This window comes from Sprattus sprattus (genome assembly GCF_963457725.1).
Source record: "Sprattus sprattus genome assembly, chromosome: 2".
Classification (NCBI taxonomy): domain Eukaryota; kingdom Metazoa; phylum Chordata; class Actinopteri; order Clupeiformes; family Clupeidae; genus Sprattus; species Sprattus sprattus.
The window spans coordinates 42837393-42860823 of NC_137921.1; the positions used below are offsets into that span (position 1 = coordinate 42837393).

General features: G+C 40.7%; 1 protein-coding gene across 2 annotated transcripts in view; it reads left to right on the forward strand.

Moving 5' to 3' along the window:
- The window catches only part of impact (impact RWD domain protein), a 72892-nt gene that overhangs the window by 24105 nt on the left and 25356 nt on the right, over positions 1 to 23431 (forward strand). For both annotated transcript variants that reach the window (XM_080832329.1, XM_080832330.1), the window contains 2 exons: positions 20998 to 21114; positions 22523 to 22617. In XM_080832329.1, coding sequence (XP_080688455.1) covers positions 20998 to 21114; positions 22523 to 22617 — 212 coding nt within the window. The remainder of the gene's footprint in view (positions 1 to 20997; positions 21115 to 22522; positions 22618 to 23431) is intronic.

Here is a 23431-nt window from a genome sequence, read left to right on the forward strand (position 1 = left end):
GATTTCGAGTTGGCGACACTGGGCCTTCTAGAAGGCCCGGAAGATTTCTTTCCTCGCGTTGAACGTGACACGTAAACGTCCTTTGATTGGATACTGAGGCAGACCGGTGCAGTGCTTCAGTGCTCAGTTTAGCTGGCTAATGCGAAAACGACGTACATCGGTTTCAATGCTTATTATGCTAGTTGTTTCAATTGGTAAGACTAAATATAATTACATTAACCAACTCAAATAAACTATTTTACACCAACTTGATAATTCCAGTTTTTGATACAATTACAACGCCATTTTCAAGACGGAACTTTCAAGAAAAACTGGATATCGTGAGGATGGGAAGTTTAATGAAACTGCTTTGCAGGTGGGACAATGCGATGTTTAGTGGACAAACGTGTTAAAGCTCACATAGGCTACTTTCGGTGGACTTAATAAAACTTTGTAGACTAATCCCTGAAAATCGCCTTTTATTTTTAAGTTGTGACAGTAATATCCAAGCGATCATATAACTGAGAGTTTACTACTCTTAATGTATTGTTAATGCGGTTGTATTGATTTTAAATGCTCCGGAAATATTAATAAAGTCTGTTGTACTCGACTATGTTAAGGTGATGCAATGCTCACTTATACTGCCTTTCTGTATAAATATAATGGTTCGAGAGCCATGGCGTCGTAATGATGGTATTAGGAGGTGGATTCACTCAGTTTAACATCGTGTAGGACATCGCTGAAGGCCTAGTCGTGAAATGCACGGACCGCCACTGGATGAACGGCATGTTGCACTTTACCTACAACCAATCACTTTTGAAAGGCTCGAAAATAATATGCCTTTCCTATTCAGTCCTTTTTCAGGATTTTACAGGTCTATTAAAAAGTAAGGGAACAAGGTATGTACCGGAGCAACGGTGGTTGAGAGGGTAGAGGAGTCGTCCTTGAGCAAGACACCAAGGGCCGTATTCACAAAGAATCTTAGGGCTAAAAGTAGCTCATAAGTGGCGAATTTAGGAGAAACTCCTAAAAATAATGGGCGTGTCAGTCTTAAATGTAGGACTCCTAATTTTTTTTACTAAGAGCAATTCACAAAATATTTTATCCCTAAAAGTAGCACCTAAGTCTAGGACAGCTTAAAACTCCTCATGAGGACTCCTAAATCACTAAGACCTATTCACAAAAAATTGTAAGATGGCTGCAGCCGACTTGGAATTGATAAAAGACATTGCTTAAACCGTGAAGGTATTAATATTGTCGTAGAATTAGCGCGGGATGCAATGACTCCTTTAAACAACGATGTGTCCCGAAGTGAAATGTTTGGAAACATAAAGATAGCCTTATTTGGCTTCGCGGAAAACGCAAATGACGACACTGGGAATCATCAGTCAGCCGTTTAATTCATCAAACTATCAACGCACTGTAGACCCCACATCATCCAACAGTTTATCCAGTTGCTTTTGGACAATCGCCTATTAGGCCTACACAATATCAAAGTAAATTCCATGGCGATCGCAGGAATGTCCAGTGACGGGACACACATTACAATAATTCGTCCACCGTGGCCTGGATGTACCGATGACTCGTGCATTTCAACGGAGAGCGGTCGCAGGTTTTTGAGAACTTACCAGCTGGATGCCGCTGGGGTGACAGTGGCTATTGGTCCTGGGACCAGTAGGCTTTCGCCTAGGCTACGGTTCTCGTTTGTTTCGCTTTGATCAATTAAGATTTGAGGGCTTGAAGGGACGTATGTGCTGATATTTGAAGTGGTCAAGGGCTGGAAATATAATAGCCTAACAGTTTGCTGGGTGCTTTAATTATTACTGCCTTGATTACATGCAATTGCCATATTATATATTGATCGCTTTCTAATTATCTTATCGTGCAAAGTGTCATTCCCGTTGGATGCACAAACTTGTCATCATGCGTGTGCATTCTGCTAACTGCACTGTCCATAACTATTTAATATGACTTAATTTGAAGCCTAGGTTATTCTCTTATTTTCAGTTGATATAGTGGGATTGTTAGAGGGACGTCACGAATGAGTTTTTAATGAGAGAGCCTGTCAACAACCAATCACCGTCCTCACCCCTTCTAAACTTGTGCATGAGAATGGACGTCATCCATGGCAACGGAGTTTTTATCTTAAGCTTAGGCGTTGGTATTATCCTTAGTATGAGTAGGTCTCAGAGCCGTTGTGAATCACTTTTAAGAAATTACTCCTACGTAAAAGGTTTTAGCGCGAGTTAGGAGCACTCCTAGTGGTAGGATAAAAGGCTTTGTGAATACGGCCCCAAACCCCTAACCGTTCCCGATGCGCAGGTTGGCAACTTAGATTGTAGCCGCTGCCATCAAGGGTATGAATGGGTAGATGTCTGTGGCATTAATGTGTTAAGCGCTTTGAGTGCTCTCTGATTAGAAAAGCGCTGTATAAATGCAGTCCATTACCCCTTACTATGACTGGATTGTCAGGATTGTTTGTTCCAAATACAGTTCATATTTATATTGTTTCTGCATCTCTCATAAAGGGCCTGATTTACTAACAGGATTGCGCCCATTTCAGGCGTAAAATAGCGGTCGTTAACATAAAACGGTATTTACTAAGGGGGCGCATTTGAGTAGAGACGCATATTAACGCTTTGTGGGTGTGAACATGCAAACAGGTGGGATGGCACGGAAACGTGGGTGGTTACGTGGGCATTAAGCGCAATTTAATGGGAGGAGAGAAGGTAAGCGCGCCTAATGATGTATTGTGTGGTATTAACTAAAACTGCCTGGCGAGCGCACGTCTCTGATTTGCGGGCTAATTCTCCGCCTCATAAAAGCACGTCTTAACCAGGAAGCGCATTTCCATTGAGTCTGAAAACGTGAGTGGATGAATGTCCAGGTCATATGTGATGCCAACATGACCATTACTTACGTGGTAGTGGTCTGTCCATGACAGTTTTATCTTCCGGAATAGTGCCATCTATTCATGATTGAGCAACGGTGATTTTGGAGAGGCCTGGCTACTTGGTAAATGTATTTGTTTCAGTGGGGATATATTGTAGTGAACCCATGTCCCTTGTAGAACGTATTAATCTCGCCATGTACATATCTATATTGTTATAATAGACAGTTTATGCATTAATGCCACATATAGCATATTATTTATAATCGTGTTCTTTTAAACATCTCGCTGTAGGTGATGGCGGGCAGAACAACAATATAACCCATTGAATCAGGTTCAGTGATTGAGCGAACGTGAACCAATATATCTATCTCCTCTTCGCTGAACCTTAGTTTTTTCTTCTTCGAATCTCCATGCTGGCAGTAACTTGCAGGCAATTTCTCCCGTCTTTTAACGGTGCGCAAAATAATGATTGCCCAGCGCGGATTTGGTTTGATAAATATCACGAAAAATGCGGGGAAACACTGTGCGTTAATGTGTGCCTGGCAAAGGCGCAGATTAAGCTGCGGTCACAAATCGCAATGTTAGTAAATCAGGCGGAGTAAGCACAGAGTGCCCAGCGCGGATCTGGTTTGATAAATACCACGGAAAATGTGCAAAAACACAGTGCGTTAATGTGCGACTGCAGATTAAGCTGCGGTCGCAATGTTAGTAAATTAGGCCCTAAGTGTCTGGCCATGAAACACAGCCTGTAGACAATTTTTTACCAAGTTAATTTGTGTTTATGTTCTTTTGAAACTTTGTAAAAGTTTAAGGAAGCACACACACTTAACTTAAAAAAAAAAACATGCAACCTTTTTAAGGGAACCACTGAGCTGTTCAATCATAAAAACAATTTAGCTGAAAAATTGAGCTGAAAAATTAAGGATGTTTTTATTTATTTATTAGTGTGCTTGCCCGAAGGGAAGCACAGTATTGTTATCGTCAAGTTTTCTTTATTAGTGTGCTTGCCCGAAGGGAAGCACAGTATTGTTATCGTCAAGTTTTCTTTATTTATTTATTAGTGTGCTTGTCCGAAGGGAAGCACAGTATTGTTCTTCATAAGTTTTCTTTATTTATTCTCCCCGTTTTTCTTGCAGCTAACTACGCCTCACCCGATTGAGATAGAGACACCGTTCAAACACTGAAACGTCCGGCCCGATCCGGTGCAACCTGCTATATCTTTTCGTGGCGGTACTCCTTGCCACTCCTTTTTTATTCCTCTTTCTTCATCCCCTTTTTCCCCCATAGACTTGCATGGCAGAACTAAGGGGCATTATGACATCATAATAGGCTCATTAAACTGGCTTGCACCTGTGCTTCACTGACACCTGCGCCAAGGAACCTATTCTCTCTGTTCCTCTCCATTCAACTGTATAACTAGGAATATTAAGAGACACCTTCCATCCAGGGCTCTACAGTGCGAGTATTTCACTCGCATAAATAGGTACGTGCGAACTTGAAAAACTTGTATTCCCACTACCGTAACGTTAGCTATCCTAGCTGTGTTAAGCAGTGCTATCCTAGCTGTGTTAAGCAGCTGTAATATCTGAGTACTGGGCTAAAGGCTAACTAACACTACGTAACGGGAGTATCCACTGGCAGTTTCAGCTAGCCGTAACGGGGGATCATTTTCCTTAATTCAAGTTGTGAAGTAAACCTGTGAAGTAATTCATGAATTTAGTTGTGTGAATATAGTGAGCTAAGGCTTGTATTCCTACTACGGTAACGTGAGCTATCCTAGCTGTACGGGGCTATGCAAAAGTAGCTTATACTGAAAGAATGGTTAACTTGTTAGCTCACCAGTTTATTTTGTTGCTAATGTGGTTGGAGAGGATTAAGCGTGACCGATAGCGTGAGTTAACATTAACCCGTGTCCTGGGAGTAATGATTCATGAGAGACCTTGAATCATTAGGTTAACTGAAAAACGTTTGAGGATGTACCTGGACACAGCGTAGCTGTTGTAGTGTGCTCAGTTTTTGAAAACTAGACTGAAACTAAGAAGGATAACTATGACTAAATGTGACTCAAACTTATATGCACTGAATCTAAAATAGCTGCTGAATCTAAAAGACTGAATCTAAAATGGCTGCCAAAATGAACACTGAGATGTATTCATTTTGGCAGCTATTTTAGATTCAGTCTTAAGACAAAAATGCATATTAGTTTTAGTCACATTTAGTCATAGTTATCCTTCTTAGTTTCAGAAGAGGTTTTTCATGGTTGCTAGCTCTAATCAGATGTACTAACTAAGAGACTAACTTTTTATGCCAACGAACACCAATAACTAGAACTAATTTGACAGACTATAAACCAATGTGATACACGTGCTCTAGCTATACAGTAAAAGTGTTGCTTACGTTAGATACTAACTAGACCTACAGTCTCTAACTGCATTAAGTCTAACAAGCTATATCTTACAATAAACTTTTAAGTAAAGCTGGCTATGTAAGATACTACTAATAACAATTGATAAGAGGTCAACCAAAGCGTTGTATGAACAAATGCAGTAATTTGATCAATTTACCAGCTAAATTGCTTTGGAATAACTGAACATGAATGGGGTTAAACGTTGGAAAATACAATGTTTGTAACTATAGGTCGCAAATGAGTATGACATGCTTTGCTTCCGGGTAAAAAAAAACCTGCTGTGCTCCTAAATTTCTTTTGTGTGCTCCTAAATGTTTTCATCTAGGAGCACATGTGCTCCTTGGGAAAAACCTTAGCGTAGAGCCCTGCAAATACTCTACTTTTTTTCTCTCTCCTTCTTTCTCGCTATCCCTCTCACTCTACTTTCTCTCACACTCCATCTCTCTGCTTCACTTTTTTTTCTCCTTCTTTCAATATTTTCCCTCTTCACTCTCTCTTTACTGTCTTTATCCAGAGCCACTCTTGTTCACTCTTTCCACTCTTCTTTCTTTCTTCCACTCTTCTTTCTTTTCTTCTTCCACTCTTCTTTACTTTCTTCACTCTTCTAGGAGACTAGGAGGGGAAGAGACTAATTCCAAGGCACTTGTTCTCTCTGTCATTGCCGCAACAGAGCAAGCACACTCTCGCAGTTCGTTCACGAAACGCATTCTAGTTTATTTATTTATTCTCCCCGTTTTTCTTGCAGCTAACTACTCCTCGCCCGATTGAGATAGAGACGCCATTCAAACACCGAAACGTCCGGCCTGATCCGGTGCAACCTGCTATGACTTTTCGTGGCGGTACTCCTTGCCACTCCTTTTTTATTCCTCTTTTTCATCACCTTTTTCTCTCATTGACTAACATGGTGGAAGGTTGAGCCATTGTGACGTCACACACTCTAGCCAACTGAAATGAGATCAGTTGAGATAGGAGAAGGCGAAGCTCTCTTAAATGCCATAAAAATCATGCTAATCGAAAACCACCATCAAGCTTTATATCTCTTAAATGCCATAAAAATCATGTAAATCGAAAACCACCATTAAGCTTTATATCATGATACAGTAGTAGTAATAGCTAGCGAGTTGTTTACGTTCACAACCCACAGACAGTTCAAAAGGCCCGACAACAGTCACCAAAGAAAACCTAGATACTATTGATACAATCGTGAATAGAGGGATGATAGCTAGCGAGTAGAGATGCTCCGATCAGCATTTTTGGGGCCGATCACCGATTACCGATCACCAAAATCATGATCTGCCGATTGCCGATCACTGCCGATCACAGAATGGCAGGGTAGGCTAATGGTAATCTTTTATCTATAATCTAGGGAATATTGCACTAGGGTCCTTTATTCTGAAACAGTGAAACAGGAAGTAAACGACTCCACTTAGATGTAAACTTACCGGCACTTCTAGCTGCCCATGACATGTTGGATTATTGTCATTTCACTGCCGTTATTCATTAAAGCAAGTGAACAAATGGAATGTTGTTCTTATCTATAATCTAGCAGATTTCGCACGGTGTTATAAAGGCTGCTGCTATCAACCAGCGGTTAGTCCGTTTCATGTCAACAGTAGGTACACTATAGATAGTAGTTCATGTAGGGTTTAATCATTCACTGTTTCATGATTATTATTGTTTAGATCATTTAGTTATTCCGCTATTTCAAATGGTTACCGTTATTAACACTCAAATGGAATGTTCACCGTAACGCAGCACGGAGTTAAAGGGACAGATCCACCTTCATGTTACAGCCGTAATATATTCAGATTCATATCTATATGTCTTGTTATTTAGCATTCCTGTAGAAACCACGGTCATCAGTCATTCATATTCATCCTACCAATTCATGTCTTGCGAGTGTGTGTGTCGAAAATAAATACCGTTCTTCTTTTCATCATTGGAACTTTGACATTATTTGTTCTTACCGGACAATCTGTAACGATTGGCTATTATAGCTTTCATACGGATCCCTATGGGATCCGTTCAGCACAACATCCCCCTATTTTATGTGCACAATTTGTAGAAATTAAACTTAAAAAAATTCCAGATGGGAGAACTCATTTTGCTTGCCATTGCCAAGCTCTGCTCTGCTGTTGAGTGACCGTTTGCCGCGCACGCAGGTTGAAAAGTCGCGCAATTAATTTACGTCACGTGATCGGATTTTTGATCAGTGCTTTTCACCGATCACAGATCAAGCAATTTTTACCAATATCTGCCGATCATGATCGGTTCCCGATCGATCGGAGCATCACTACTAGCGAGCTATTTAGCCTTCACCCAGGCTCAGGTTTATTTTGCTAGGTATCTCCGATATCATTCAGGAAAAGTGGTTCGGGAACTACGTGTGCAGTAGTTGGCTTTACCAACTCAAGAAAACACCTGAACGAGTGGTTAGATAGAGAGTGCAAAATATTAAAACGAATGTAGTGGCAACAGTTTCAGGTACAGTTTATACACCCGCTCTAACAGTGTTAACCAGTATGTGAGTAACGTGGGTTTTATTAAAGCATAGCGTGTGTAATGTGTAGCTATTTCATTCCGTTTGTTAACCTCTCCGGCTGTCTGTATACCAGCAGCAGAGCGAAGCATTTTACTCCCCTGCCATCTCGGAATGAAATAGCTTCACAATACACACGCTATGTGTAACACTTGTGGTCATACAATATAGTTGAAACACTTGTTTACTTACTTTCTTGGATCTGGGCTATCAGAAGATCTCTGTTCTTTTCAGATGCGCAGTCAAATCACCACAACAGGGTTTTATAATTATAAGATTTTAGTGACAAATTATTATTTACACATACTGTATACAAGGCTCAAATCTGTCAACATTTAGAAAATGTAAAATAAAAACATTCATCAAAATAACTCAATATCAGAACCTTAAATCAACCTCAAACTCTTTATTAATTCCTATTTGTTCTTATTTAACTCTATTATAACCTATTTGCTTCCTATTTATATCTATTTGCTTCTTATTTATCTCTATTTTATAATCTATTTGCTTCTTACTTATCTCTATTTTATAATCTTTACAAGAGTTAAATGTAGTTATCTTTTAATATAAATTATGTATAGCATTTAATAAATAGTTAATAAATACATAAATAAATAATTTAATGATCTAGATTAATCATATATAAATACTAATAAATACGGTTTATCTCATTTAAATGATCACACAAATCTTAACCTTACTTCTTAACCTAAATTCACAACCTAACACAATTATACAGGCTATACATTTATAGTAAATAGCATTGAGCATAAATAAATAATTTCATTTACAATTAATACATTCAAATATCCAATCGATGTTCAATGTTCAAAGTTCAAAGTATCAGAGTTCATTGGGTTTCTTCTTAAATTAAAAACATATAGTCTTACGGTTGGTCTTCAGCTACGCAGCTAGCAACTGTCACTTGTGTCTAGTTCGGTGGGAAGCTCGCCATCCAGTTGTCGTTCCAGTTCGGGTATTTAGTCAGTCAGTTAGTCAGTCAAAATCCAGTAATCATTACTCCAGGAGGACAATCCTCGTCTCGATCAAGGTACGGTATTCAAACCAAAAAATCATTGAAGAAACATCCAGCAGATCCTGATCTCGTTTGCTGTAGCTAGCTGGCTAGGCTACACGTTAGCGATCCGTTATCAAAACATCAATCATAAATTAAAACTTAAACTGTAAACTTTCAATAACCTTGTATAAAATAATAAAACGTCAAAATATCATTGAACTGATTCTTCTCATTACTAATGTCATCAAAACGCTAACTTCTTGTTAGTTTAAAAAGTTGAACCGTTGGAAAAGTGACCGTAGCCTCTGAAACCGTATTTTTCTCTGTTAGTCTCAACGTCTTTTTTCTTCTTTCAAAATAAAAGCTGCGCGAGCTATTAGGCACGCGCTACGTCCTGCAGAGGGCGCTCCAACATTACATTTAATTTAATTCATTACAATATACTAAATTCCTATACTAAATTCATAAAGTACTTATAAATATCCGTCCAATACAAAATGCTTATTATTAGACTATTGTTCACTATTTATTCATATTTACAGAATCTAAAATATTATAGTTAACCTTGGTTACATCCTCCCCCTCTGAATATATGCAAGTCCCTTTGCGTTCTACAAGGCTGCATTGTTATGGGGTAGGCATGTTCGGAATTTATCAAGTCTGGGAGTGATTCTACAATAGCTGTACTTAAACCTTGGAAGAGGGACTTAACTATTGTCACTAAGGGATTCCCAAGTTCTGGGTAAGTTAGCATTCTTGGTTGTTCTCTGTGTCTGGAAGACCTTCTTGGTGGAGGCTCTTCTTGTTCACGGTTCTGATCATGTGTTGTTTCCGTACTAGCCAACTGTTCTTGTATCTCTTCTTCTTGACTCGTGCTTGGGTCATCCAAGGTAGGTTCTGAATTTGTGCCGTCAGATGGGTTCTGACTAGGTGTATCCACAGTTGCTATTTCCTCCACAGGTTGCACTTCTGGACTGACAGGTAAGCCCGTTTCTCCAGTGGACTCTTCAGGAGCAAAAGGTGAGTTGCTTTCCATGGTAGGAGTGTTCACAGGTAAGTGATTCAGGTTTCTCTGGGGTTCCAAAACTTCTCTGGTTTGGGTGATCGTGTCTGCTGGAACAGTACTGGGTTTGGGTCCTGTGACTCTCAGATCAATGTGCTGTGCACAAGGTTCTTTTCTTTTCACATGTTCAATCTCAATTGTATGAGGTCTGAAGAAATAAGGAACATCATCCTCTGAATCAGTGGACTCTTCCTCTTGGAGTTCTGAGTTTACATCTTTATCTTGATTATTCCTCTGAGTACTCCAAGTTATACGTGGTCGGACTGGGACTGATTCTTCTTGTGCTTCTTCTTCAAGAGGTAGGAAATTGCAAGGTAAAAGTAAATCTCTGTGCAGTGTTCGCATTGGTCCAGATTGGTTCTCAGGACACACTCCATAGACAGGGAGGTCACCGGCTTGGCTTACTACCACATAGATGGTTTGCTCCCATTTGTCAGCGAGTTTGTGTTTCCCACGTAAACGTAGGTTCCTTACTAATACCCGGTCTCCTTCTTTCAAATGTGAAGCAGTCACATGTTTGTCAAATCTTGTCTTGTTATATCCGGCCCTTTTCTTTGAGTGTTCAGCTGCGATTTTGAAGCTTTCTTCAAGATGAGATTTCAAGTTCTGCACATACTGTGAATGTGATGTCTGTTCTTTGTCTCTCAAGGGCAGTCCAAATGCTAGATCGACCGGCAGTCTTGGTTCACGGCCAAACATGAGCTCATACGGACTAAACCCGGTTGTGTCGTTTTTTGTACAGTTGTAGGCGTGTACAAGTGGTTTCACAAACTCTCGCCAGCGACTTTTGCTTTTGTTCTCCAGGGTCAAGAGTGTTCTATTGAACCGCTCAACCGGGTTTCCTCTGGGGTGGTAGGGCGTAGTCCGTATCTTTTTAATTCCGGCAATCTCACACAACTCTTTTATCAAGCGGGACTCAAAGTCAGGACCTTGGTCGCTGTGTAGACGCTCTGGGTAGCCATAATGAGAGATGAAGTGTTCCCAAAGGCTTTTTGCGACAGTTCTTGCTGTTTGATTAGATGTAGGGATCGCTAGGGCATACTTGGTGAAGTGATCTGTGATCACTAATATGTCCTTTGTGTTACTCTGATCTGGTTCAACTGAGAGAAAATCCATGCAGACAAGTTGTAAGGGTCGGGAGGTTGTTATATTCACCAACGGTGCTGCTTTCTCAGGTAAAGACTTTCTTCTCACACACCGCCCGCAGGTCTTAACTTTGTGTTCGACATCTGCAGCCATCTTGGGCCAATAGAATCGCCTCCTCACAAGGTCCAGGGTGCGGTCTATTCCCATGTGACCAAAGTCATCATGTAAGTTCTTCATGACATCGCCTTGGTGCTGCTCTGGCAAGACAAGTTGATATGTAATCTGTCCTCCAGTTGTCCTCTTTCTGTAAAGGACGTCATCCTGCATGCTCAAGCGGTCCAGTTCTCTGAGTAGAAAAGGCAACCTCGGGACTGCATCTCTCACCGATCTACAGGGCTTCTCTCCAGTCTTTAGCTGACGTATGACTTCTCGGATGCAGGGGTCGGTCTCTTGGAATTTCACAAGGTCAGAGTTCGACAGATGTGACACAACGGGAAGTCCTCCACACTGATCCTCATCCACGTAACTGTCGGGAATGGCGTTTATGTCTGTAGTCAGAGACCCGACAAATGCGCTAGCAGGTGCTGTCATTTGGACAAGGCGGCTTTCACAGATAGCTCTCACGACATCTGAGGTGACTTCTTCACCACACAGGTGACTTTCACTGAACTTCCATATCCGCTCACGTTCTTTCTGGGATGTGAGATCATCAAAGAGCTCTCCATGTGGCCGTCTTGACAGCCCATCGGCATCATTGTTCTGCTTTCCAGCTCTGTACAGCAGCTTGAAGTTATAGGTGGATAAAGCAGCTAGCCACCTGTAACTGGTTGCATCTAATCTGGCTGTGGACAGCACGTATGTTAGTGGATTGCTGTCAGTGACTACTGTAAAGGAGCTTCCATATAGATAGTCTTGAAATTTCTCAGTAACTGCCCATTTAAGGGCTAAGAACTCTAGTTTATGGGCAGGGTATCTTGATTCACTACGAGAGAGACCCCTACTCGCATAGGCTACGACTCTCAGGTGCCCATCTTGCTCTTGATAAAGGGCGGCCCCTAAACCAGTAGTACTAGCATCTGTATTGACTCTATAGGGTAGCTGGGGGTTAGCAAATGCTAAGACTGGAGCAGATGTTAGCTCTTCAATCATTAATTCAAAGGCTTGCTGGCAAGCTATCATCCACCTGCTGCCGAACGGCTCTTTTGGATTGTGGTATTGACCTCTGTTCTTCACGTTCAAGTTCTTCCTGGTAGGTGGGTAGCCAGACGTCAATTCATTCAGAGGCTTTACTTTGCGTGAAAAATCCTTAATGAATCGTCTAAAATAGCCAATGAATCCAAGGAAGGACCTGAGTTCTTTCAAGTTAGTCGGGACCGGCCAAGTTTTAACAGCGACTATTTTGTCTGGATCTGTTTTGACTCCTTCACTAGAAACTATGTGGCCAAGATACTTGACTGAGGTCTGGGCAAAGACACATTTCTCTGGCGCTAGTTTCAGGCCATAATCTCTAAGCCTATTCAGGACTCTGAATAATTTCTCCTCGTGTTCTTCTAAATCTTTCGAGAAAACAATGATGTCATCCAGAAAGACGAGGACTTCTTTCAAATTCAGGCCTGCCATGCATTTCTTAATGAACAGGCCTGCCATGCATTTCTTAATGAAAAGTTGGAAAGTGCTGGGCGCGTTAGTGACTCCTTGAGGCATCCTGTTGAATTCATAGAATCCGAACGGGCAAACAAAGGCAGTCTTTGGCTTGTCAGCCTCTTCAACTTCTATCTGGTAATAACCTGATTTCAGGTCGAGCACGGAGAACCATTTCGAACCACTCAATGCCATGAAGGTGTCCTCAATATTCGGAAGAGCATAAGCATCTTTCACTGTTCTTAGATTTAATTTGCGATAGTCTATGCACAGTCGAATGTCTCCGTTCTTTTTCCGTACTACAACAATTGGAGATGAGAAAGGAGATTCAGATTCTCTGATGACTCCGGTGTCTAATAATTCTTGGATATGCTTTCGAACACCTTCTCGATCTTCAGGGTGTACAGGTCGACATCGATGTTTAAATGGTGTCTCATCAGTCAAATTGATTCTGTGTTTAACTTTGTCAGTGCATCCAAAGTCTATGTGATGCTGAGAGAATACACTACTCATGGTCTGCAGCTTTTGAGTCAATCTCTCCTTCCACTCAGAAGTAATCGGAGAGTCTCCAAAATTGAATTCTGGCATAACAGCCTTGCTATCGGCATGACTGGAGGCCGTAAGAGATGGTTCTTTGGAAATCACAGACTGGATTGCGTTCAACTCAGCAATAATGCATCTAGGGGGGATGGTGATATCATGGTCTGCTGTATTGGTTATCATTACAGGTAAGTGAAAGGGTTTTTTGTTTTCAGTAGTCACTATGCATGACCTCACGATCAATCCCCCTGGCAAAGGAGATGTTGGATGTTCAAGAATGGCCCATTTGTCAGTGTGCAGCTCTTTGACAGTGACTGACGCACTCAAGACCAGACTCTGTCCAGCTGGGATTGTTTTGGGGTTCTTGTCAGGTAGTCTTTCAAGTCCAATGTTTCCCTCTGTGAATTGTTTCTGACGTATTTGCAATATTTTCAAAACATCTCTGTAGCCAGACTGATGGGGAGTATACGGGACATTTTGCATTTCAGAGCAGTCTTTGTACAGTGCATCTAATGTGTTCATGCCAATTAGTATATCAGCTTGTGAGTTGGATGGAAGTTCTGGAATGATCAAGGCTAAAGTTGGGACTTCCATGTCTACTCCAACAAAGTTCTTGGGAAACGCAATGGTGACCTCTATGTATCCTAAATAAGGGACGGCTTGTCCATTAGCTCCCTCAACGTTCAAAAGATTGTTCAACGAATGAATGGGTTGTTCTGATAGATGTTGGTCATAATAGGATTTAGGGATAGTGGTGACCTGAGATCCCGTATCTAGTAAACAGGTGCATTTTTCTCCAGCTATTCTGATATCGGCAGTGCACTTTGTGCCGACCAACCCCTTGGGTATTGTTGTGGCTTGTGATGTGAATCTTGAGTTATCTTGTTGCATTCGAATTTGGCATTTGGAACGTTGTCTTCTAAAAGTAGCCCCTGTTCGTCCCGCAACAGAGACTTGTTTCAGTTTAAATCGCTGGAAACATTCTGAGACTCCCATTCAGGCTGCCTCTTCTGCAACTGTTTCCTCTTGTCAGCCACTAATGTAGGATTGGGGTCATCATTGCAAGATGTTGCTATATGTCCATCTTCGCCGCATTTAAAGCAGTACCATGGTCTAGGCTTGACAGTGTGCTGCTTGTTTGTGACTTTAAATTTGGATTCTGCTTCAGCTTTAGTGTCATTCTTCTCTTTTTGTGGCTTGAAATAGCTGGGCTTTGGTCTGGATGTATGCTTTTCCCCAGCTAGAGTGGCAAGCTGGCTTTGAAGTTCTGCAACTTGTTTAGTCAGTTTAGCAGTTACTGAACTAAGCTGGCTAACATCATCTTCTTTGCAAGAGTATGATATTTGGGACTTAACAGCAGCATGTTGCTTGACACCGCCTAGATGTTGTTTCATTCGTGTGGCTTTAGAATCAGTCTTGTTTTCTCTAGTGCGTAACAGTGCCAACAGTTCTGTGAATGAGGGTGGGTCTTGTTTTTTCTGTTCTAATTGCAGTTCTGTGATTAATGTGTCGTCCCAGCATCCCCTGCAGAATTGTTTCAAGCAATGCTTGTTGACATCAGAAGGTTGCACTCCGCCACGTTTCATGGTGAGGTTCAATGCCACTTGAAGTCGCTGTATGTATTCTGACGGCTTTTCACCAGTGTTCTGGAAGATGCTCATGAACTTTGCAAATAGCTCGTCTCCATCCTCCATAGTGGAGAAGGCGGAATCTAGTAATTTCACATAGTCTGCTGGTGGAGAACCTGGGCTGACTGATTTAATGATGTCAGAGGCTGGTGAGTAAAGACTGTCGCATATCCTCCTCACTCTTTGCAGATCAGACACAGCTGGGTCTTGTAAGAGGAGTTCTACACTTGCACGCCAGGTATCATAATCGACCTCATTAGATGGACGGGGAGTTCTACCTGAGAAGGTTCTGAGTCTTAGTGGTACATGGCTATGAGTCATTAAGTCATTGTTGCGTACAATGTGTACCACTACGACTTTTAGAACGTCTGGGGGGCTTAGATCATTTCTGGAGAGAGGCGGGCTTACTGGGGCTCTCATTCTTGGCAAAGCATTTCGAGATGTCCTTGGTGAAATTGAGGTTGTGACTATGTCATGTGTAGCTTCAGCCTCTTCATCAGTGTCTGAATCAATGTTCTCAGTAGTGAGGGTCTTACTAATCTGTGTTAACATGTCTCTCAAGACTTCTGCATAGCCTTTTCCGCCACTCTTTGCTATAGCTTTGATTTCATCCAGGTAAGTTTGGGTTGCATCTTTTCCAGCTTCCTGTGTGTATACACTGGCTAAAGCTACTACAGTATATGTCACTGTGGGATCACTGCCGAATTCTTGGGTATGAGGTAAGCCTAAGAGGGACTGCAGGTCAAGTACAGCTTTCCCAGACTTGTATTCTAATATTAGGGATTTCCCTGACACTGAATTGGGGTCATTAAAACAGATAAGCCTGTTAACTGCACGCAAGTATGACTTCATCTTGATCTGTTTCTGTTATTCCGCTAATTAAAACGGCATTAGAGACTTTTACATCATTTTTCTGGATAACTTCCATCTTTTAGTTCTAAGTTTTGAGTGAGTTTTAGTCAAAACAAAAGTTATTTCTTTAAAATAATTTTTGTCAATATTTTTGCTGCGCTCCTGGCTGCTAGCTCGTCAAGCTGTAACACTTGTGGTCATACAATAAAGTTGAAACACTTGTTTACTTACTTTCTTGGATCTGGGCTATCAGAAGATCTCTGTTCTTTTCAGGTGCGCAGTCAAATCACCACAACAGGGTTTTATAATTATAAGATTTTAGTGACAAATTATTATTTACACATAATCAAAATAACTCAATATCAGAACCTTAAATCAACCTCAAACTCTTTATTAATTCCTATTTGTTCTTATTTTACTCTATTATAACCTATTTGCTTCCTATTTATATCTATTTTATAATCTATTTGCTTCTTATTTATCTCTATTTTATAATCTATTTGCTTCTTACTTATCTCTATTTTATAATCTTTACAAGAGTTAAATGTAGTTATCTTTTAATATAAATGATGTATAGCATTTAATAAATAGTTAATAAATACATAAATAAATAATTTAATGATCTAGATTAATCATATATAAATACTAATAAATACGGTTTATCTCATTTAAATGATCACACAAATCTTAACCTTACTTCTTAACCTAAATTCACAACCTAACACAATTATACAGGCTATACATTTATAGTAAATAGCATTGAGCATAAATAAATAATTTCATTTACAATTAATACATTCAAATATCCAATCGATGTTCAATGTTCAAAGTTCAAAGTATCAGAGTTCATTGGGTTTCTTCTTAAATTAAAAACATATAGTCTTACGGTTGGTCTTCAGCTACGCAGCTAGCAACTGTCACTTGTGTCTAGTTCGGTGGGAAGCTCGCCATCCAGTTGTCGTTCCAGTTCGGGTATTTAGTCAGTCAGTTAGTCAGTCAAAATCCAGTAATCATTACTCCAGGAGGACAATCCTCGTCTCGATCAAGGTACGGTATTCAAACCAAAAAATCATTGAAGAAACATCCAGCAGATCCTGATCTCGTTTGCTGTAGCTAGCTGGCTAGGCTACACGTTAGCGATCCGTTATCAAAACATCAATCATAAATTAAAACTTAAACTGTAAACTTTCAATAACCTTGTATAAAATAATAAAACGTCAAAATATCATTGAACTGATTCTTCTCATTACTAATGTCATCAAAACGCTAACTTCTTGTTAGTTTAAAAAGTTGAACCGTTGGAAAAGTGACCGTAGCCTCTGAAACCGTATTTTTCTCTGTTAGTCTCAACGTCTTTTTTCTTCTTTCAAAATAAAAGCTGCGCGAGCTATTAGGCACGCGCTACGTCCTGCAGAGGGCGCTCCAACATTACATTTAATTTAATTCATTACAATATACTAAATTCCTATACTAAATTCATAAAGTACTTATAAATATCTGTCCAATACAAAATGCTTATTATTAGACTATTGTTCACTATTTATTCATATTTACAGAATCTAAAATATTATAGTTAACCTTGGTTGCATATGCTTTAATAAAACTCACGTTTTACGAGACACCAACAGAGGCACAACCGACAAGTCTTACCATTGAAGATCTTTGACGTTCGTTCTGAAACTACATCCAGCCATCCAGGTTAATCCATGTTGTTGTGGAGAACGGCGGTTGCATCAATCATATTTCATTAAAACTTCACACTCCTTACATTGGACATATCCAACAGCCTAATTAGAATCTGAATTGTCTACTAAGCAGAAATATCTCCATACAGTAGATTTCCCCTCGTTTAGTATCATTTTGAACTCTCCAGATGACTGTATTGCCCCCGCTCGTCAAGTGAAAATCCCCCTCCTTCTTGGGGACAGCAATGGCTAGCAAGACCTAGCATAACTGTCATTCACATCCAATGGTAATGCTACATAGCTAGGTATGCTAATTGTCGGTATCCATTGTTAACTCGTTAATACTCATGTCACTAGCTAACGTTAGCTAACTGGGCAGTTGTTATTATCATTGACACCACTTTCAACTGTCAAAACTATCCGTCTAACTAAATCTGTTGGTTATGAGATTTCACAGCATTTCATATATATTGTTGCAGAGATGTTTCCTTTTACCAAAGGGCTAGCAAGACCTAGCATAACTGTCATTCACATCCAATGGTAATGCTACCTAGCTAAGTATGCTAACTGTCAGTATCAATTGTTAACTCGTTAATACTCATGTCACTAGCTAACGTTAGCTAACTGGGCAGTTGTTATTATCATTGACACCACTTTCAACTGTCAAAACTATCCGTCTAGCTAAATCTGTTGGTTATGACATTTCACAGCATTTCATATATATTGTTGCAGAGATGTGTCCTTTTACCAAGATAACAATTTCAACAATTCACTTAGCTCAGTAAGTCAGTATAACGAAACTCTGGAACTATTATGACCATGACACCTGAAATGTTTGTGCTTAGTAAATATGCAAGTTTCATAATACATCTGATTTCCACCATAGAGAGACAATAAATATATTTACATTTGAAGCACAGACAAGATTTATTGCATCCGCAACCAATACAAAATCAAAACAAGCCCATGTCTCCCTCACGCGACCTTTGGAGGAATAATTACACCCCATAAGAGATAATGTCACTTGGAGCCTAATTTAAGACTAGACCCTTTCACAATAAACAAGCAAACAAACAAACAAAAACAGAACAACAAAGATACCCTCATATGTCTAAACGTCAGTGGAGCCAAAATATAATGGTTGAGCTTGGTTGCTTGCTAAAATATATTGGTTGAAAACAAAAAGGTCTATTCAGTGTCACTGCAGATGGTTACACTGGAAGGCTGGCAGATTCATCCTACAACCTGCATTCAACGTTGTACTGAACACAGAAAACACAGTACTATACAGATTTTGTTCTCAGATATCAGTCAGTGAGGCCCCTCAACAACATATGCGCACTCGGCCACTGCAGTTGCTTGTGCTAGATGGCCGCAACAGAGCAAGCACACTCTCGCAGTTCGTTCACGAAACGCATTCTAGTTTGTTATGCTGGCGTTTCAACACACCTCGGACTGGTATTTTCACTGCCTGGTATTTTTATGCAATGTGGCTGGTATTTTTATGCACATGTGCTTCAGACACATTCATCATCTGTGCTGTGTTCAGGTTAATTGGTTGCTTTCCAGAGTACTTGATTACCATCTGTCTGTTTGAGAGTGGAGAGAAAGTTTTTTTTAGGACAAACCATCTTGAATGGACTCTGCAGCTTCCAGCTATTGTAATTATGTGATGGTGCAAACAATATACCTGCTGTTGCTTTTGGTGCCATTTTTAATCACTTATTGTCCCTTTTTACCTGGCAGAAGTTCCAGGTGAATAAAATGCATTCTCATGTATACCGCACCCAAGTATTGGCCACATGGCTGTGGGAGTTTTATGAAAATGGTGGTGGTGTTGGTAGTAGTAGTAGTAGTACACTCTGTCTTTGTTAACGAATACATACATATATATATTTTTATAATGCAGTTATTAACACAAAGGTTTGTATTCTGTAGTGCGGTATGAGTCATAGATAGATGTGTCAGTACTTCCTGTGTGTATCCAAATATTCCTGAAGAGTCTGTTAAATGCCTATAGGCTAGCATCCCACAATTGAATTGCATCTCTGACATCACACAAATTAATGCAAGGCAATGTTAATAATAAGGTACACTTTGGTGGTAGTGGTACCTTAGTATTTTGTGGTTACCCTCAATCTAAAGCCCACTGTTAATATTTTAGTGGTATGATTTTAGTGAACAGTCAAATGTATACAGTATACCCCCCCATTACTCCCTAGGTTTAAGAACTTGTGGCAACTGTAACCTCTGATGTCACTTTGGCCCTACATGTTTTTTGTTTTTGTTATTTAACATTAATTACCTCCACAGAGTGGGAAGATCTGCATGTCCTGTTATTAAAGGGAGGGAAAATATCGTTCCCTCTGGGACATAATTATGGTAATGATATTCCAGAGCCTGGTCGAGGGGCACACTCCTGTCAGGAAGATCAAACGAGGTTTTACCCAGGCTTAGTCATTAATATTTCAACAGGAGGTTTCTGGAAGCAAAAAGAGTTCAGCATGTTGAGCTGAAGTCATTAAAGGTCACCAGGGGGAGTAGGAGTGGCTGGGCAGTGACAAGTTTGAATTTACAAGTAATTCCTTGTCTTGTTTGTCTCACTCTGATACATGGGTGGGCTTATTAAGAAACATACAGAGATACATCAAACAATGTCACATAGGTACAATATATAGCTAAAATCCTGACCCCCTTTCATATGCTCTGCCTCTCATCTCACTAGCTTTTATTTTCTGCTACATGAGCTTTAAAGGAATGTGCCGTTCTGGTAAGCATTGTGTCTTTCATGCATAATGAAAATTGTTTATGACACAATTGACAATCAAGATGGGAATCCACCCTTTTGTAATCTCTATTCATGGGCATTTTATACAAAATGTTCTCTAACCATGAAATTCACTGTGCCATTGATTTGACATGAGTGTAGCTTCAACCATCGGTGCTGATAGAGTAGTCTTGAGCAGAGAGTCCTCTCATGCAGCCCTCTCAGCCTGAGACTGTTAGCAGAGTGGTTATTGTAAGGGTAAGTGGGTATGATCTTGAGACAGCGGACCAGGCAGAATTCTATCACACTCTAGACTCTCACTGACTTAGCAGACGCACAGCAGGCAGCAGCGATAGTTAACCTTTCCTCATCAGTATGCATTATAGCGTCATTTCACATTATCTAATGGTCTGCCAGCACGCATTTACTGGAAGGGGGTTAATTGCAATGTTCAATGGAATGAATAAAATCTCAGTTATGCTGGTTGGTCACTCAACTAAATGACAACACTTGGCCATTCTACTCCATTGCCCCAAGCCCAAAGGAAATGACAGAGGCTTGGTCCTTAGTGTGTCTGGCCCATTAAGTAAACCTTGAAACTGTAAAATGTTCAGGGTATAACTCCCCTCCAGTGTCATTTTCTTCCCCTTTTCTAGTGCCTCGGGGTTGCTTCCATTTCACAGTGTGCCTGTTCTGGCAGATCCCATATGCATGCTTTTCAAATTACTGTGGAAAGGCCTTGAATGCTGTTTTTTATTTTTTTACTTCAAAGTGTGAATAGGTTTGGCAGTTGTGAAATCTATGCTGCCGGTGTACATAGGTTTACATATGATAGGTGTACATATGATGAGTTTGACGTGTGTGTGTGTGTGTGTTTGTGTTTGTATTTTCTGTTGCAGTGGAGGAGTCTGAGCTGAGAAAAACCATGGTAACAGAGGAGGAGGATGTTGCGGATGAAGATTACAGTGTGCTGAAGAACACAGAACAAGCTCATCTTTTTGTAGACCAATTTGGGGGTATGTTACTGTAATTTCAGCTCAGGCGTGTCTGTCTCAGTGTATTTATTTAAGAAACCCTAAATTGAAAATCTGTCATCTAATCTGAGTGTACAATTTAGTCTAATAAGAACAATGGGTTATCTGACCAATTGTAAGCAAATACAGAATATATCCACCTAATCTTTTGGGATTATGATGGTGGTATACAGCTGTCTTTCTTCTGTCTACCTAAACGCTAACAGTTTGCACAGATGCAGACCAACATTGGCATGGTTACCATTTCAAGCTCAATGAAATGGTGTTGTAATTGGACACAAAATGCAAGGTCTTGTGCCCTCCACCAGCTGGTGCCACTAACTGAGTTAAAGGACGCAAGACCATGTGGTTTAATGTTTTACAGTAGAGTTCCTCGCCGGGCCATTATCTGTTGTTTCATTCTCCCATGTTTTGGTTCTGTACTGTTTTGGTGAAAATTATATTAAGTCATAATAAAATAGAATAGAAACGCTCTCCCTTGTTTGATTAGTATTAAACTTGAGTTCAGTTTCCCCCAAAAATTGAGTCTTAGTGTTGTCTTTGGTCTGAGCTCTGGCAGCGAGTCTCTGTAGTATGTGCATAATCTTCCAGGTAACCCCATGCCAAATGCACTCTGCACTAAGTGTTGGGTGTGATGCCAAAGTAGACACAGGTGTTCTCCAAACCTCCCAGAGGTGGTCAAGGCTGGACCGGTGACTGGAACTCCAATCCCTGGAGTTATGGGACAGTGGTCACCTCCTGTTGTGGCTACGCTAAAGAGAGAAGCACTCAGAGGCCAGTGAAGGTGCCTGGAACATCCATGACAACTGGCACTGTAATCCATGACATCTGGCACTGTAATCCTAGGGAGGTGCACCCAGGAAAGCAATGATCGACAGACACAGCTGTTGGTCACTTCCTTACCTGACAGGTGCATAATATCCACTACAACACTCTGCACCACTTCTTAGCAACAGCCATACAAAGAAGACGAGGCGGGTGAGAAACGTTCAGTGGGCTGCATCCTCCCCATCCACTTTGCAGGGTCAGAAAAGGGCCATTTTTATGTTGACAGAGTGGGACCAGAGAGCTCTGTCTAGTCTGTGTGCATTGCCCATTTGCCAGGGGACAGGAAAAATAGGGTTGCCTTTTCAGGTTGGGCACAGCTATGTTTTCCATCCACAGTTACGGTGGTTAAAATGGTTCTTGTGTTTAAAAGTTAAGGTGGGGACTGACTGCTAAACATTTGGCATGTGGGTGGATGCTGTTGGGGGATATTCTGATGTAAAGTGAAGATGACACATAATGCTGCCTAGGGTTAGCAAATTATACAGTAGCAAGTTTCTGCATAATCAGATGCATGGGGTTTGTACAGATTTATTGAGATTGGAATGTGTGTGTGTGTGTCCAGATGAAGAGTTGCCTGAAATTAAACACGGTGAATCCATCACAGACAGAAGGAGCACCTTTCAGCCTCACCTAGCTTTGGTGGTCAGCCCAAAACAGGTATGTGAGACTCCTCAGACATCCGCTATTACATCAGTTCTCGCTGTCGCCTCGACAGGGTGACAAGAGAAAGCATTGTTGTCCAGGCATCATCCACAGGCTTCACAAAATCAGTTATACAGTCATGATGGAAACCAAGCGAATCGCACACAGTTTGACAAAAAGGCTCTAACAAATTGCTCCTTGAAATGTTATTTGGTAATCAGCTGCCAAAATGCTTTTGAGAAGCGGCAGCTGTTCTAGAGTGTTGGTGGGTATATCATCTAGAGCTCCGTTAAGCATCCTGAATGCGACCACTCATTCTCCCTCTTTGTGGCCTCTCGTTTTAATCTCCTTTTTGTCTATGTCACTCCCACTGACACACTTAACCACAGCCTGACAACTATTTCAGCATCTCAAGGCAGACAAACTTTGCTCATCTAAATGTAAAGCATAGAATGAGTCACTCAATCCCTCAATTACTCACATGCCCCCATCATCATGTCATTGTCTAGGATTGTCTAGCTGACACTGATAGAAGCTTGCCAACACACATACTGGTGTCTTTTGGTAGTATAGCTGGCAATGTCTTGCTGTGAAAGCTTTTCTTCCATTGTTGGGTTCCAGCCCGGAACGCAGAATTACATTGTGCATATTCTTGATGGCTAGTGGGAAATACACATGTGTTTATCTGTCCTTATCTGTGGAAATGCGCTTCCTGGTTAAGACGTGCTTTTATGAGGCGGAGAATTAGCCTGCAAATCAGAGATGTGCGCTCGCCGGGCAGTTTAGTAAATACCACGCAGTTCATCATTAGGCTCACTCCTCCCATTAA